Source organism: Corylus avellana, chromosome 8, assembly GCF_965113065.1.
Source record: "Corylus avellana chromosome 8, dhCorAvel1.hap1.2, whole genome shotgun sequence".
Lineage (NCBI taxonomy): Eukaryota > Viridiplantae > Streptophyta > Magnoliopsida > Fagales > Betulaceae > Corylus > Corylus avellana.
In genome coordinates, this window is record NC_142497.1 from 7,244,050 (window position 1) to 7,260,553 (window position 16,504).

At 39.9% G+C, this 16,504-nt stretch overlaps 1 protein-coding gene across 1 annotated transcript; it reads left to right on the forward strand.

Annotated features, from left to right (window-relative positions):
* Positions 1 to 2,139: 2,139 nt before the first annotated feature.
* Positions 2,140 to 15,086, forward strand: LOC132163545 (pheophorbide a oxygenase, chloroplastic). Its single transcript, XM_088518720.1, has 5 exons — positions 2,140 to 2,571; positions 2,958 to 3,193; positions 3,350 to 3,473; positions 14,216 to 14,494; positions 14,774 to 15,086. Exons 1-5 carry the CDS (start codon positions 2,140 to 2,142, stop codon positions 15,026 to 15,028), a joined length of 1,326 nt encoding a protein of 441 aa, XP_088374846.1. The 3' UTR covers positions 15,029 to 15,086.
* The last annotated feature ends 1,418 nt before the right edge of the window (positions 15,087 to 16,504 follow it).

Here is a 16,504-nt window from a genome sequence, read left to right on the forward strand (position 1 = left end):
TAAATTTAGCGTGAAGCCATTAATGATTCCAGATTGGAGCCAAACAAAATCTAATCTCAACCTAGTTTGGAGAAAATTTGTGTATGAAGAAGCATTGTTCATAAGACAGCTTCTTAAGGATCCAAAAAAAGAAAAAAATTATGGTAAAAAACCTTGAAAATGCCATAGGTGAGGCAGGCTTGTGGAGTGTTCAGACTGTTGAAATGCCACACCCACGTTGAATAAGAATTGAAATTGCTTTTAGCCTAGAGAGAGATATAGCCAGCTCTACTGCAAACAGTATGTCAAACAAGATGGATTTGGGCGTAGATTCAAATTCTAGTTTGAAAAACTCTAAACAGATAAATATCACAATTTTATGCGGAATTAATGAATATTTAAATCTAAGCAAACAATCACCAAAAAGAAGTAAAATCAAACACAAGGATTTTGGTGACGAAGAGAAAACCTTTTAGAAAACGTTCTAAAAGTAAAACCTCTCCGGGGCAACCAAACCCAGGAAATCACTATCAAAAAATTATCCAGAGATTACAGACACTAGGAACACTTACAACCCTTTGCAAGACCTTGACTCTGTAAGATCGACAAGCCTCCAACTTGTCTCTTCGCTTACAATCTTCTTCAACGTGATTCTCCTTTATTGGACCCTTCCGATAGATTTCAATTAAGCCCACAATCAAAACTAACAAAAATCTTCTAAGAGGAATAAATTTGGCTCACAACAAATTAATCACTCAAGCACAGCCTCACACGAACTCTCTGGGAGTGAAAATTCGTGCCTCTCTCTTCTATAATGGTGTATATATATCAGTACATCAAACCCTAGATTTGGGCCTACTAAAAACACATTTTTGGGCATAATAGGTACGGGGTGTCCGGACAGGTTAGTGGGCTGTCTGGACACGGCCTTGCGGAACAAAAATGGAGTTTCTGGAAATGCGGTCTGGACCTAGGGAAGGCCTGTATGAACCGGGCAGCATTCTGGAAATGCTGTCCAGCCTTGATCAACAGATCTGATTGATGGGCGTTTGTGGTCCGATTGAGCTGAAATTTGCAAGGACGTTCATGATACATGAATCTACATTATGGACGGTGAAGATTTGATTATGAGCATTCTATATCAGTGTTTGAGCTCATGAACAGTAACATCTGCATTTTGGAACTGAATTAAGCCAACACAAGAACTAACATAGTTTGCTTGGTTTTTCTGTTTTTTTTTTTTCATTGGGCGGCAACAGTTTATGTAATCGAGCTCGTACAAAATTTTCTAACTTGTGCATGTGGACGTGGTCAAAGGAATCAAATAACGGCCGACATGATATGTTCAATTTATCATTGGTTTTTTTTTTTTTTTTTAATTAAATTAAATTAATCTAAAAGTGAATTGAGCATGTCACACCAGTTGAAAAATAACATATTTCTAACGGCTTTGCCAATGAGCCACAACGCTAGTGGACTATTACATAACAAAGTGAAATAACGTATCTCCTCAAAATTGTGGAGGTCATTTTTCTGCCAAAAAATAATTTCTTACAATACCTGAAAATCAGCCATGGGATTTGGACAACTATTAAATCCTCCAAGAAAACTTTTCCCTCCGGAAATTACCATTAAGCTCCATTAGGCCGTGCAGTGGCCACGTGTTACTTGCTGGTTATAGATCATCAACAAGAAACAAAGCCAGAACATTCAATGATGGCGATGGCGAGTGTGTCAAGGTTTTATTTTTTTGGATGAATAAGTGTGTCAAGGTTCTTCTAGAACTTTATGATAAAAGTACATGCATAGAATTAGAACATTCAATGATGGCGATGGCGAATGTGTCATGGTTCTTCTAGAACTTTATGATAAAAGTACATGCATAGAATCAGAACATTCAATGATGGCGATGGCGAGTGTGTCAAGGTTCTTCTAGGTGTCATTAAAGAACATTATTATAAAAGTACATACATAGAATAAACAGGTTGTAAACAGTTCCTGTTTTGCCGGCCCTCAGTCAGTCCCATCGGACTCATCAGTTCACACCATTTCAAACTTTCACGCAAAGCTCTAGACGCCGCAAGAGCAAAAACAAAGCAACCCTCTCTCTCTCTCTCTCTCTCTCTCTGTGTGATAAAATTTTGAAAGAATCCAATGGTAATGGCAGCGCTACCCTTGGCCTCTGCTTCTGCTTCAATTGTTACATTGTCATCACCGAGCAATATAGCTCTCAAGACCACCACCACCCTTCCCTTCATCTCCGCCAATACCCCAACCCTCTTTTCAAGAAAATCACCCAGTAGAAATCTTTCTTTTCCACGTGTAGCTGCTCCTCCAGCCACACCAACATCTTACGAGAATCAAAAAGAAGAAGAAGAAGAAGATGTGGATGAGCACGGTGAGGAAAGTTCGTCAAGTTCCAAGTTCTCTTGGAGGGATCACTGGTACCCAGTTTCGTTGATTGAAGATTTGGACCCTAGCCTCCCAACCCCATTTCAGCTTCTGGGTCGAGATCTCGTGCTCTGGTTCGACAGGTCTGCCAGTGAATGGGTTGCTTTCGACGACAAATGCCACCGCCTCGCCCCCTTATCTGTAACCTTTTTTTTTTTTTTTTTTCTTGTCTTCCTCAATTTTTACGCTCCAATTGAAGTCGGGATCTCTTTGTTTGCTAAGAAAAGTGAGGAAAAGAAAAATGATGTTTTGAAGCTCACCCTTTACTCGGTTGTTGACAAAGGAATGAATAAAATAAATAAATAAATAAATAAATAAATAATTAGTTAGCTAAACAGGCGCCGAAGATATATTTATATTTTCAGTTGTTTTGGTTTCTAGAGGAAATCGTGCTTCATTGGGTCCCGAAGTAATATAATAAAGTTCACTGCAACGATTTCATGAATTCTTGTAAAATTTCCACAACTGAGTGAGGAATTGGGTTCTTGGAGGGTTTTATGATCCTAATGAGTTCATATGGTTCACAGGAAGGGCGGATTGATGAAGGTGGCAACTTGCAGTGTTCATACCATGGCTGGTCATTTGATGCGCGCCGATCTTGTGTTAGGATTCCTCAGGCTTCACCTGAAGGTCCTGAAGCTCGTGCTCTTCAGTCTCCGAGAGCGTGCGCTACAAGGCTTCCTACGATGCAGTCTCAAGGCCTGCTCTTCGTTTGGCCTGATGAGAATGGCATGGAAAGAGCTCGTGCTACCAAGCCTCCCAGGTCATTGATTCACTTTATAGCTACAATTTCTTTATAATATTTTATGTTGATCTAATCATTGAAGTTGATGATAGGGGTTCATAATGATATCTTAGAAGTTTGTTGGATATAATTCATCGCAATGAATATTTTGATAAACTTGTGATGTTAATGTAGGCTGCCTGATGAATTTGATAAATCTGAGTTTTCATCGGTGATGCAGCGGGATATGTTCTATGGCTATGATACCCTCATGGAGAATGTCTCTGATCCTTCCCACATTGATTTTGCTCATCACAAGGTATATACATGAACAATTTTAACAATCAATTTTTAATTGAATAAAATATTTTTTTTTGATGACGGGGAACCTCGGAAAGCTAGGGCTCTTCGGACCCACTCTTACAAAGTGACCCGTGCACCGCACCCTCGGAAGTTTCCTTGCAAGAATGAGGGTAAATCACTGGCTTTTACACCAGGGGGTGTAGGCCTAAGGGGGAGTTTGCACCTAGCAAGTCTCGAACTTGGTATCTATAGGGTGATACTCCCCACAAGCCTCATCCACTAGGCCAACCCCCTAGGTTTTGAAGAAAATATTGGTAGTTTGTTCAAGATATTATGGAAGACTTTAGGTTGCCTGGGAAATATTAAATTGAAATGCTGCACTTTGTAAGTGTGTACGTTGTGTCCATTCCAATGCTTTGCCACTTTAAAAATTATATGTCAATGAAAAAAAGTATGATCAAATCTGACTCTAATCCTGGATATGTGAATTTAATGAACCGACAAGTTTCTTGTTCATGAAATAGCAACAATGAAACAAATGTAATAGCTTGGCTGTAATTGGAAGAGTGATCATGGTTACGTTTCTATTTCTCTTAATATTACTGCAGACAAAAATGGCTATCTAGATAGAACCTTTTTTGCTTCTAATTCTTTTTAAAGTTTGAACAGTAAGTCAACGCTAGTTCTGTAAGAGCATATATATATATATGATAACCGGGGTATCCAAGGCTTCGCCCTGACTAGATCTGCAGAACACCGTGCAAAGCGCCCCTTCCACATGGGTCGGGTAAAGTTGGGGCTTTCACCTGTGGGCGTGGCCCTAAGAATTTGTTTGTACTTACAGGAGGTTGAATCTTAGATATGATGCTTCACGAGGCACATGGCCAACTGACTTACCACTTGAACTAACCACATAAATCAATTGGTATATTGTTGTAAGTTGTATGTGCCTGTGGTAAATACTTCTTATGCTCATTAGTCTGAGTTAAAGTTGACTTTGTATATATGTTGGATTTTTGCTTTTCTTACGTAGTCACTTTGTGCTTTTCTTCTTGGTCATTGGTTCATGAGTTTTTAAAAATACAAGCACTTCTATGGTCGGCCATCTTCTTCGACAGGAATATTGTAGGGGAACTTGTTAGATAAGGAATAGTGGTAAATGTTTGCTCTTGTTATGCTGGATAACTTCTTTTTTATTTTCTTGGTAGATTTACTCATACGCCCAAGGGAACTTGGACCCTAGACATCATCCACCACTCCATTCTTATGGCAGGTGGAGGTGCCATTTTGCCCAAAGGCCATTGGCTATAATGAAGGACTTTCCTTGTTGCTTAAAGGATGAGTTGCTCTACAGGTTACAGGGAGGAGAGATAAAGCCAAGCCTTTGCCTTTTAAATTAGAGTCTAGTGGTCATTGGGGCTTTGCTGGAGCGAATGATGGGAACCCACGGATCACTGCTGAGTTTGTTGCACCTTCTTATTATATCAATAAGTAAGTTGATGCAGCGTGCCTTAGTAGACTGCAGCGAAAAACAACAATAAAGCAGCGAATAACTAATCCCAGATCTTGAGTCTATCAATGATCTAAGAATTCTTCTAAAAACAATAGATACTCTCTAAAGTTTAAAGGAAAAGAGGAATAAATTAGTAGGCTACAGCGAAAAACAACAATAAAGCAGCGGATAATTAATCCCAGATCTTGAGTCTATCAATGATCTAAGAATTCTTCTAAAAACAATAGATACTCTCTAAAGTTTAAAGGAAAAGATGAATAAACTCAACTCTGAGTATTCTTATTAATCAAAATCAATAATAATCAACAACTGTTTTCTCTGGAGGCTATAAGCATATATTTATAGCCCCAAAACCCTAAACATAATAAAATATGACATAAATATCCCCCAAACCCTAAACCTAATAAAATAACGAAATAAAGGCTCCCAAAACCCTAATCCTACTAAAACAAGGAAATAAAGACGGCTTGACATAATTTAACAACGCAGAAAATTAACATAATGCTCTGTGTGCGATCGATCGTAGGTACAAGTGCGATCGATCGCACAACCAGGGACCTAGTGCGCAATTGTCTGGAAGTGCGCTCGATCGCAGGTACATGTGCGATCGATCGCACTTCCAGAGGACCTGCGATCTGCATCATTCTCCCTTTGTTGGAGAGAATTTGCCCTCGAATTCGGCCGGTTCTTTCCATGGTCCTTCGGATGTCAAATCAACTCATTCCACTCGCCCTTCCTCAAGATCAAAACAAGGCAACATGCCAAAATAAACATGACGCTTCTCAAATTTGGCATGAAAGCCCCATACACCATTTGGCAATACTTCAAATTTGTCGTTCTTCATTCGTTCTTTCTCCCTTCCATGTGCCATGAAGATACTCAAGAATGGGTCAACCATTGTTTCCCTTGTGAACATGTAATTTTCCTCATCCGCATAAAACTTATCATAATTTTCGCTAGGAGAATTTAAAATATCTTCAACACCAAGGAAATCAACATAACCCTCTTCATCATTATAATTAGGCACTTCACCTGAAAAGTCTTCATCAACCTCTTCATAATTGTCGATGTCACCCGTGGGCTCTTCCCCTTCCAATTGATCATCTTCGGGGTAGAGGCCGCCAAACATGAGAGAAAAATCATCTTCTTTGTACTCTTTCTCTTGGTCATCTTCTTCGGGGTAGAGGCCGTCGAGCATAGGAGAAAATCCATCCTCTTCGTACTCGTCCTCTAGGTCGGATGCCAAAGGTCCTTCAATCGGTTCTTCCTCATTGATGTCGTCATCATAGGTTGGTGGGGAATCCCAATCCACGAATCCTTGTGAAGGATCTTCAACATCTTCATGTCTGAACTCTTCATCAATGAATTCGGACTCCTCAAACTCTTCATCCACAAATTTTTTTTTCTCCTCCACAGAATATGGATTTGGTTTATGGATTTGTGGTTGGCAAGTAAGGGTTGAATTGCCCTGTCGTGGATTCTTCGCTTCACTCCATGTCTCCCTAAATATCTCTTTTTTGTAGGAATTTTCTGTTTTCTTCGTCACAGCCATAGACCCTTGTCTCCAATTTTGTGACTTTTGACTCATGGTATAACTATGGGGCAAGAAAGCGACCCACATATATTTCAATAGTTTCTCCCAACTATTGATCTTCAATTTACCTTCTCGCTTCCTAGTTTTCTTCAGTTGTTGCCACCACGCATCAACTCTTCCCCGGAATGTATGTACCACCAAAGAAACTCGTTGTTCATCGGGCACCCCGTTGAATTCAAAAACCTCTTCAATAGCCAACACCCAATCCAAAAATCCGTCGGGTTCTAGATCCTCGTCGAATTTCGGAATTTTGAGTTCGCATCTAGTTACCCGCCGATTGGCATGAGCTTGCGCAAGGTGCTGACGTCCGTGTGTTCGGCGCTCCGCAAGCGGGTTCCTAGATCCGTTCCCATGTTGACCACACAAGTTGGATAATTGGGTAGTGAGGTCTTCAACTTGATCCCTCATAGCCCTGAATCGATCTCCCGTGTGTTGCCAACGTTCAGCGATAGATTCACCTTCCGCCTCTGCGAATCGCGGTCTTGGTTGGCGACGACAATTGTTCGGCCCACCACTCATGTGCCTCAAACGAATCACCGGTTGCTCCTTACGTACTGTCTCCGTGCGCACGTACACCTCGTTCATGTCTCCAAAACGGTTGCTCCTCCCCATTCATGGACAGTAACTGAGCTCTGATACCAACTAATGCAGTGTGACTTAGTAGGCTGCAGCGAAAAACAACAATAAAGCAGCGGATAACTAATCCCAGATCTTGAGTCTATCAATGATCTAAGAATTCTTCTAAAAACAATAGATACTCTCTAAAGTTTAAAGGAAAAGAGGAATAAACTCAACTCTGAGTATTCTCATTAATCAAAATCAATAATAATCAACAACTGTTTTCTCTGGAGGCTATAAGCATATATTTATAGCCCCAAAACCCTAAACATAATAAAATATGACATAAATATCCTCCAAACCCTAAACCTAATAAAATAACGAAATAAAGGCTCCCAAAACCCTAATCCTACTAAAACAAGGACATAAAGACGGCTTGACCTAATTTAACAACACATAAAATTAACATAATGCTCCGTGTGCGATCGATCGCACAACCAGGGACCTAGTGCGCAATTGTCTGGAAGTGCGCTCGATCGCAGGTACATGTGCGATTGATCGCACTTCCAGAGGACCTGCGATCTGCATCATAAGTTCATCAGTCTCACTTAAGCAGTCAAAGCTGCATAGATCTTGGATGTGACTACATACTTCTCACACTAGATTGTGTTTGTTTGTGTGATACTAACAGAATCTCATGCACATCAAAAAAAATAGTTTCTTGTCCTATTGAAATTAGTATCCCGGGATGTCATTTTCCCGTCCTAGATTCTAGAGAATTGTTATTTTTATTTTACACATATCTGAATCCTAACCATCTTTGCATTGATTTTTTACAGTATAGAAACAGACACAAAGCTTCCTATAGTTGGTGATAAAAAATGGATAATATGGATTTGTATCTTCAACTGTGCCAATGGCACCTGGTGATAGAGACCAAATTGAGAAGAAATTTTGTATGTATTACTTGATGATGATTGATTTACACAATAGGGTATTTATACAGAATGGTTAGGCTACATAGCCGTTGTAAATTAATGGTGTAATCTTCTATACATGGAAGTTGTTTATTTAGAGGGAATGTTAACCTTGTTGGTTTGAGGATTTCCTTTCTTAATAGAGTTATGACTGTTGCACATATTTGTTTCCTTAACACTCCCCCTCAAGTTGGAGTGGATATTCATGACACCCAACTTACCAAGTAGATAATGGAATTGTGTAGAACCTAGGGCCTTAGTAAATAGATCTGCGGGTTGTTGACTGGTCGGTGTGTGGAAAGTTTGAATTGTGCCATCTTGCAGCTTTTCCCGAATAAGGTGACAGCCAATCTCTATATGTTTTGTTCTTTCATGAAAGACAGGATTCGAGGCGATGTGGATGGCCGCCTTGTTGTCGCAATATAATTTCACTGGTTGTGGATGTGAGATATGGAGATCTACTAACAGTTGTTTCAACCAGGTAATTTCACAACATGTGGAGGCCATAGCTCTATATTCTGCTTCAGCTGAAGAACGAGATACTCTTGTTTGCTTCTTCGTTTTCCAAGATATTGGTGAGCTTCCAAGGAGTATACAATATCCAGTGACTGAACGTCGAGTATCTCTGCATCGTGCCCAATCCGCATCACAAAATGCATGTAATTGAATGTTGCTTGTGGCTGATAAGAGAATTCCTTGTCCTGGAGATTGCTTGATGTAGCGTAACACTCTATGTGCAGCATCTAAATGGGATGTGCATGGCTTGTCCATAAACTGGCTCAACACCTGCACTGCATAGGCCAAATCTGGTCTGGTAATGGTTAAATAAATCAACTTACCAACTAGTCGACGATATGAAAATGGATTTGCAATAAGGCCTCCTTCATTTTTACTGAGTGCAAAATTTTGCTCCATGGGAAAAGTGCTAGGCTTGGCACCAAGAAAGCCTGTATCTTCAAGTATTTCAAGACCATACTTTCTTTGTGATAGGAAGATACCTTTCTTTGAACGAGCCACTTCAATACCTAGAAAATACTTCAGGTTGCCCAAATCTTTGAGTTTGAATTGGTCACCTAAATGTTTCTTTAGTTTCTGAATCTGCTCCAAGTTATTGCCTGCCAATATAATATCATCTACATATACAAGAATGGCTGTGAAATTACCTTCGCGGGATCGGGCGAATAATGAGTAGTCTGCCTTGGATTGTTTATATCCTGCATTAATGAGAGTGGAAGAGAGTTTTGCATACCATTGTCTCTAAGCTTGTTTAAGCCCATACAAGGATTTGTTGAGTTTGCAAACTTTGGTCTCCCCCTTTCGTCCGAAACCAGGAGGAAGGTGCATGTAGACTTCTTCGTCAAGGTCACCATGAAGGAAGGCGTTGTTGACATCAAGTTAATGCAAATGCCATCTGCATGAGGCGGCAAGCGCAAGGAAAGAGCGGACAGTGACCATCTTAGCGACAGGAGCAATGTCTCCGTATAGTCAAGGCCAGCCTGTTGGTTGTAACCCTTAGCCACTAAGCGAGCTTTGTAGCGTTCCACAGAACCATCGGGGTGATATTTTATTTTGTAAACCCATTTACAACCAATGGGTTTCTTTCCAGGAGGAAGAGGAGTCAGAGTCCATGTTTGAGTCGACTCTAGAGCATCCACCTCAGCACGCATTGCATCACGCCATTTGGAATCCTGCATGGCCTACAAAAAAGACTTGGGTTCTTGTGCAAAGGAAATAGCAGTAGTAAAGGCACGATGATGGTTAGTGAGACATGTGTATGATAAAAAAGCATCAAGGGAGTAAGGGGTACCTGAGGAACGCACCAACGCTGATTCAGATGATTGAGTGGTACGAGATGGTAAAGCCTGTGCAAGATGAAAATCACCCAAGTATGCAGGTGGCTGGGTCGACCGAGTGGATCGCCGAGTGATCGGAGGTGGGGAATGGGTAGTCTGAGTGGTGGAAGGGTCAACTGGAGCTTCGACAATAGGTGACAAGTGGGAAGGGATATCATCAAGGAGGTCAAAAGGGATAGGTAAGACTGGGGAAGATGGCTTAGGGGTGATTTGGGCAAAAGGGAAATGATCTTCATAAAAAAGAACATCACGAGAGATGAAGGTTTTGTGGTGATCAAGATCATATAGACGATATCCCTTTTGACTATAAGGATAACCTAGGAAGACACATCATATAACACGTGGGGAAAATTTTGATGGATGATTCCTTTATCAGAATAAAAGGATGGAATAGTGAATTCAGGGCCATTGTCACTACGAATTGTTTTGATGGTAGTCGAGAATTGGTTCTCGACAAGATTAATGAAGGATTGTAGAAGAGAGCGAGCTTCAGACTTATGTTGCATCAAATAGACCCATGTACATCGGGTGTAGTCATCAACAATGGTAAGAAAATAACATGCCCCATTAATGGAAGGTATGCGGTAACCACCCCAACTGTCAATGTGTAGTAATTCAAAACGTGCAGTAGAAGAAATTTGACTATTTAGAAATGGAATACGTGTTTGCTTAGCCAGAGGGCAAACAAGACATTGTTCTAAATTGGAACTACAAATGCCAGATACATTATTGGAAAGAAATGACAAAACTTTATTGGAGAGGTGACCTAATCGACGATGCCAAAGTTGTGAGGTTGACTTTGCCACATGACACCGTGCAGGTCTTGTGTTGGTGAAGTAATACAGGCCATCCCGTTCAGTGCCTAGACCAATCATCTTGATCGAGCGAAGGACCTGGATGAAGCAGAAGTTAGAAGAAAAAATAATGAGACAATTCAATGTGCGACATAGTGTATGCACGGAGATCAGGTTAAAGTGAAAAGTAGGAACACAAAGGACATTATGAAGAACAAGTGATGGAGAAAAAATCACAGATCCAATGTGAGTTACAGAAGCATATGAACCATCAGGTAATTGGACAGTACGACCATGAACAAGATATGATTTGGTCAAGGCAGTGGGAGAACTGACCATATGGTCAGTTGCACCACTATCAAGAATCCATAATGAATCATTAGAGAAGACATAAGACATACCTGAGAGAGATGGTTCAGTACTACCTGCTTTGTGGGCCATGGATTGTTGTGGAGTGACGTTATTCAGAATTGCAAGGAGCTGTTGGCATTGATCAGGTGTGAAAGGGAAACTGCTGGTAGTGGAAACTTGATTAGCATGGGTTTAGGACCAAAGCTTGAGCTGGATATAGAGGCAGAGTTAGTCTTGCGACGAGCAGGAGGGAATTCGTGAAGGTGGTAGCACCGCTCAGTAGTATGACCGTCATGACCGCAATGAGTGCACTTTGGTCGTTCCTTCTTCTGAAAACCATATCGGTTGTCCTTTCGTGGTGGTAGGTTGCCTTTTGCAGCCAAGGCAATGCCCTCAATAGTAGGTGGAGTGGTAATACTGCGTTGGCGTTCATCTTGAAGGACTAAAGCATATGCACGATTGACGGAAGGTAATGGTTCCATCAAGAGGAGCTGTCCCCGAACTGTTGCATATGACTCATTGAGACCCATGAGGAACTTAATGGTACATTGGCATTGTTGTAGTTGGAGACCTTCCTTTAATGCACCACATGTGCAAGATGGGTTGGGCTGAAGTGCGGATAGTTCATCCCATAATCCTTTTAATTTTGTGAAATATGTGGCGATAGGCATGGTGCCTTGAACGAGAGTGCTGACATCTTGCTCGAGTTGAAACATGCGAGGACCATTCACTTGAGAGAATCGCTCTTTAAGATCCAACCAAATGTCACGAGCAAGGTTGCAATAAATGACACTAGTGCAGATGTCAGTAGAAATTGAATTTAATAACCAAGATTTTACCATATTGTTGCACCGACTCCATTGTGAAAAATCTTTGGAGGAGTTCGCCGGTGGAGTGATGGTTCCGTTACTGAATCCGAGCTTGTTTTTGGCACTGAGAGCCATATGGATTGCTCGGCTCCATGTTTGATAATTTTTTCCATTAAGAGGTTGAGAGGCCAATATCATACCCGGATGGTCGGAATGGTGGAGGTATAGATGATGATTGGGATCTTGGGAAGGAGGTACGGAGGCTGTGGGAATGGTGGTTTCCGGCATTTTTTTTTTTTACTAAACTACTTGTAGCTTAGGGTGATGTGAAACCAGCCTAAACTACATGTAGTATGACAGGGAGGCAGATTGGATTGTGGGCTTCTATTAATAAATGGGCTTGGACAAAAAAAAAATGAAATAGGCTACTGGTTTTGGGCTTAGTAAAAAAAATTAAATGGCAACTTAGGATATGGGTCAGATCCAACCAAAGAAAGCTTTAAAAAAAACAAAAAAAGTATAAAGCAGGAGTTTACCTAAAAGCTGAAAAAAAAAAAAAAAAGGAATCTTCTTCCTCTTTGGTGCGATGACAGAACACACAAGGAAGGCAACAGAAGCTCAAGTGGAGGTGAAATCTGAGTGAATCTTCTAAACTGGCAGACCGGAACAGGCCAAAGGAAAAAAGGAAAGAGAAATTCTGATTGTGGCTTGGTGGCTATGGCGTGGGTGTGCGACGGGAGTTGGAGAACCGGCTGCCGCAACAATGAACACCAATAAGCACGGATTGAGCGCAGGTTGGAGCGGGGAGGACCTCTGAGCAAGGATCGGAATAGGCAAATCAGCGTGGATTGGTGACCTCTGACCAAACAATCACCACTGGGTCGCTATCGTGATGCTGAAAATGGTGGCCTCTGACCAACGAGGACCATTGACGAGTCGAGGATAGCACGAACGTTTTCTCACCGGCGAAAACGAGTGAAACTAGCACCCAAAGTAATCGGGCAAGATATTTCCGAGACACCGCAACAGAGAAAATAACTAAGTGCAACAGGTAAGAAAAAAAAAATCGAGACTCTGTTTTTCAATTGCAGAAACAGAGTTTTTGCTTTCTCTCAAAATCAACGCTCTGATACCATGATAAAGACCAAATTGAGAAGAAATTTTGTATGTATTACTTGATGATGATTGATTTACACAATAGGGTATTTATACAGAATGGTTAGGCTACATAGCCATTGTAAATTAATGGTGTAATCTTCTATACATGGAAGTTGTTTATTTAGAGGGAATGTTAACGTTGCTGGTTTGAGGATTTCCTTTCTTAATAGAGTTATGACCGTTGCACATATTTTTTTCCTTAACACCTGGGAAGGCCCGATCTATTTCTTGTACTGCTTTTTATACGTTTTAGCAAACTTGGTATGTTTCATCATGTCATCTTCTGCAAAATATTAAATCTCGCAGGTTCTTGTATTATAGTTGCTTGTTGTGGTATAGACACCGCCTTTCAATCAAGTCAATTTTGAATGATAAGATATGGCTAACATTATCCGGGACGTGACTCTAGAGCTCTGCTTGCATATTATGAGGTTTAAATTGATGAATTTGTCCTTTACTCCATCCAAAATGCTGACCAAGAATAAATTTCTTTATAAGATGAAGGGGTTGCTGATAGAATTTCCTTACTCTTGACAGATGAATTTTCTTACTTCTTTAGCTCTAGCTTTTATAAGGATGTGCAAGCTTAGTTAAAAAAAATTAAATTAAAATTAAAGGATGTGTAGGTGAAGTATGGTATGGTTTGCTTGATATATAGCTCCGTGATTGCCTCCCAATAGTTGAGATTAAAAGGTTGCAGTTGTTTGTTTGTTGCATGAAATCATTACTTAGTAAGGATCTTTTGGTGCTAACCATATGAGGTTTAGATCCACCATTATATTTCTAGAAGCCAAATATCCATGCACCCACATACATCCACACCCACCCACACGCGCACATGCCATTGTGTACATAGAAGCGAATTTGTGTTGGGATGTGTAGTTCTTGAGATTTAGTAAGTTGTATACATCTGCATTAAAATTCAAAGCAGCTCATCTTACTTTTCTTTCATTCCCCATTTTTTGCTTATTTTTCAAGTTCAAGTTTTCCATGTACGTTATTAACGAAAATCTCCATTTGTTTAATGACTGAATAATGCTAAATCTTGCACTCAAAAGGGAGTTTGAAATCAATATCTGATTTTTCCGTTTCCTTTATGAACGATTTTATCCTTATATCTTGAGTTCCTCTCATGTATGTGGTGGTGTTAGGTGGTTCCTAGATGGCATGAACATTGGACTACAAATAAGGTGTATGATGGCGACACGATTGTCCTTCAGGGTCAAGAGAAGGTCTTTCTTTCAAAGACAATGGAGGGTTCTTCTGATGTTAATAAGCAGTATACAAACATCACATTTACACCTACCCAAGCAGATCACCTTGTCTTGGCATTTCGAAATTGGCTGAGGCGACACGGCAACAGCCAACCTGAGTGGTTTGGCATGAACAACCAACAACCTGTGCCATCAACGGTTCTATCAAAACGTCAGGTGTGAAAAGCTTATTGTCACTGACCCTCTTGCATTTCCCCCTTTGTTTTTTTGAGATCCTAGGAACAGTAAAATAGACATGTTTCTGAACGTACATGAAATAGTTTCAAAACATACACACACAAATACATATATGCATTTGTATGTATTATATGTTGTATAATGTCCCCTTAATCTCACCAAAAAAAAGAATATCGTAACATATGTCAGCACACATCCTACATGACACATTGATGTTATTACTGATTTGTTAGTTTCTGTTTTCATCTTGTTGCGTAGATGTTGGATAGATTAGAGCAGCACACTCTCAAGTGTTCGTCGTGTAGAAGAGCTTATACATCATTCCAGGCATCGCAAAAGTTTCTAATTGCTGCAACAGTACTTTTCTGTGCGTCGGCCGAGATTCCTTCCGATATGCAATTACGGATTTTCTTGGCTGGGCTTGCACTTCTTAGTGCTGGCTTGGCTTTTGCTTCACACGAGCTACAAAAGAACTTTGTGTTCGTTGATTATGTGCATGCTGAAATTGATTAGAAAGAAAGAGACATGATGTTTGGGCAGTGGCTGAAACTATAAGCATTAGAAACTACTTTTGAATATAATCAATCTCTGTCCAAAAGTTGAGAATTTAAACAGAATATATGCGTATAGAGATCGAACTTATATTAATTGGTAATGATATATATTATTGCACGTGCAAAAGCTGTTTATTGATATGTTTGAAGCATTAATAATGGTGTTACAACTTACAGAGTACTAGTTACACTACAAAAAAACAAAATTTTTTTGACTGGAGATTTCTGACGTTTTATGGTGTCCGACGTGTCAGAAAATTTTTCTAACGTGTCGTTTCTGACGCGTGTAGATTGTCAGAAACATAGGTGACAGGAAAAATTTTTTCTTGACGCGTCAATGGGTGGAACGTCAGAAAATTCTGACGTTTTATTGTTCGCCACGTCAGAATAATTTTCTGACGTGGTATAGTGTCCAATGTCAAAAAATTCTGACGTTGGAGTTCCGCCATGTCAGAATATTTTCTAACGTGGCAGTATTGCAACGTCAGAATATTTTCTGACGTGGCAGTTCTGCCACGTCAGAATATTTTCTGACGTGGCAGTTCTGCCACGTCAGAAAATAAGGTTTTTTTTTTTTTTTTTTTTTTTTTCTCCCCCAATTTGCTTCCTGGGTTTTTTTTTTTCCCCTGATTCAACAACCTTCTTGATTCGAAATTGCCAATTCAAAATTGCCAATTTTTGTTTCCTGGGTTTTTTGCTTCCTCAAAAACAACAAAAATGCAACTGATTAGTCACAATTTTTTTCTTTCCTGATTTGTTTACAATTGGCAATTTCATAGGATGGAACTAGGACAAAAACAACAAAAATGCAACTGATTAGCCTACAATTTTTTTTCTTTCCTGATTTGCATACAATTGGCAATTTCATAGGATGGAACTAGGACAAAAACAACAAAAATGAGTATAGAAATTCAGTCATGTTGGCAATTCGAAAATGAGTACAGCCATGTTGCGTTTGGTATGTACAAAAATTCAATTACATATAATTCGACATTCAGATCTATCAACATAAGAAATAAATAGAGAGTCATGAAATAACTAGTGGGTCATTCAGTTAGTTCCACAATTATATTAGGATATATGTCAAACAAAAATGGAAAACAAAATCCAACCAAACTAATACGTCTTATATGACTAGGTTATACTTGGCAATATGCAAATGCCATAATATATTGGCAACATCCATGAGCTTCTCATACCGCTATTTCCAAAGGCTTCCCAGATAGCTTGATGTATACTAACAACAACATTCACGAGCTTCTTCACAATCTGCAGTAAGAAATAAATTCGAAAAAATGTTACTCTACAAGGAGAAACAAATACGTACTCTACTCTATCCTGTGGAAGACAAGACTGAATAAATACTCTACTTTAAAGTAGAAACTTTCCTCCATGACCTACCACAGAATCTTATGTTATAAATAGGTATTTATTG

Excerpts from the sequence above, each read along its gene's own strand:
- LOC132163545 (XM_088518720.1), top strand. The coding sequence starts at position 2,140 with ATGGCAGCGCTACCCTTGGCCTCTGCTTCTGCTTCAATTGTTACATTG. Across the intron at positions 2,572-2,957 it reads ACCGCCTCGCCCCCTTATCT|GAAGGGCGGATTGATGAAGG; the intron begins GTAACCTTTTTT and ends TATGGTTCACAG. Across the intron at positions 14,495-14,773 it reads CGGTTCTATCAAAACGTCAG|ATGTTGGATAGATTAGAGCA; the intron begins GTGTGAAAAGCT and ends CTTGTTGCGTAG.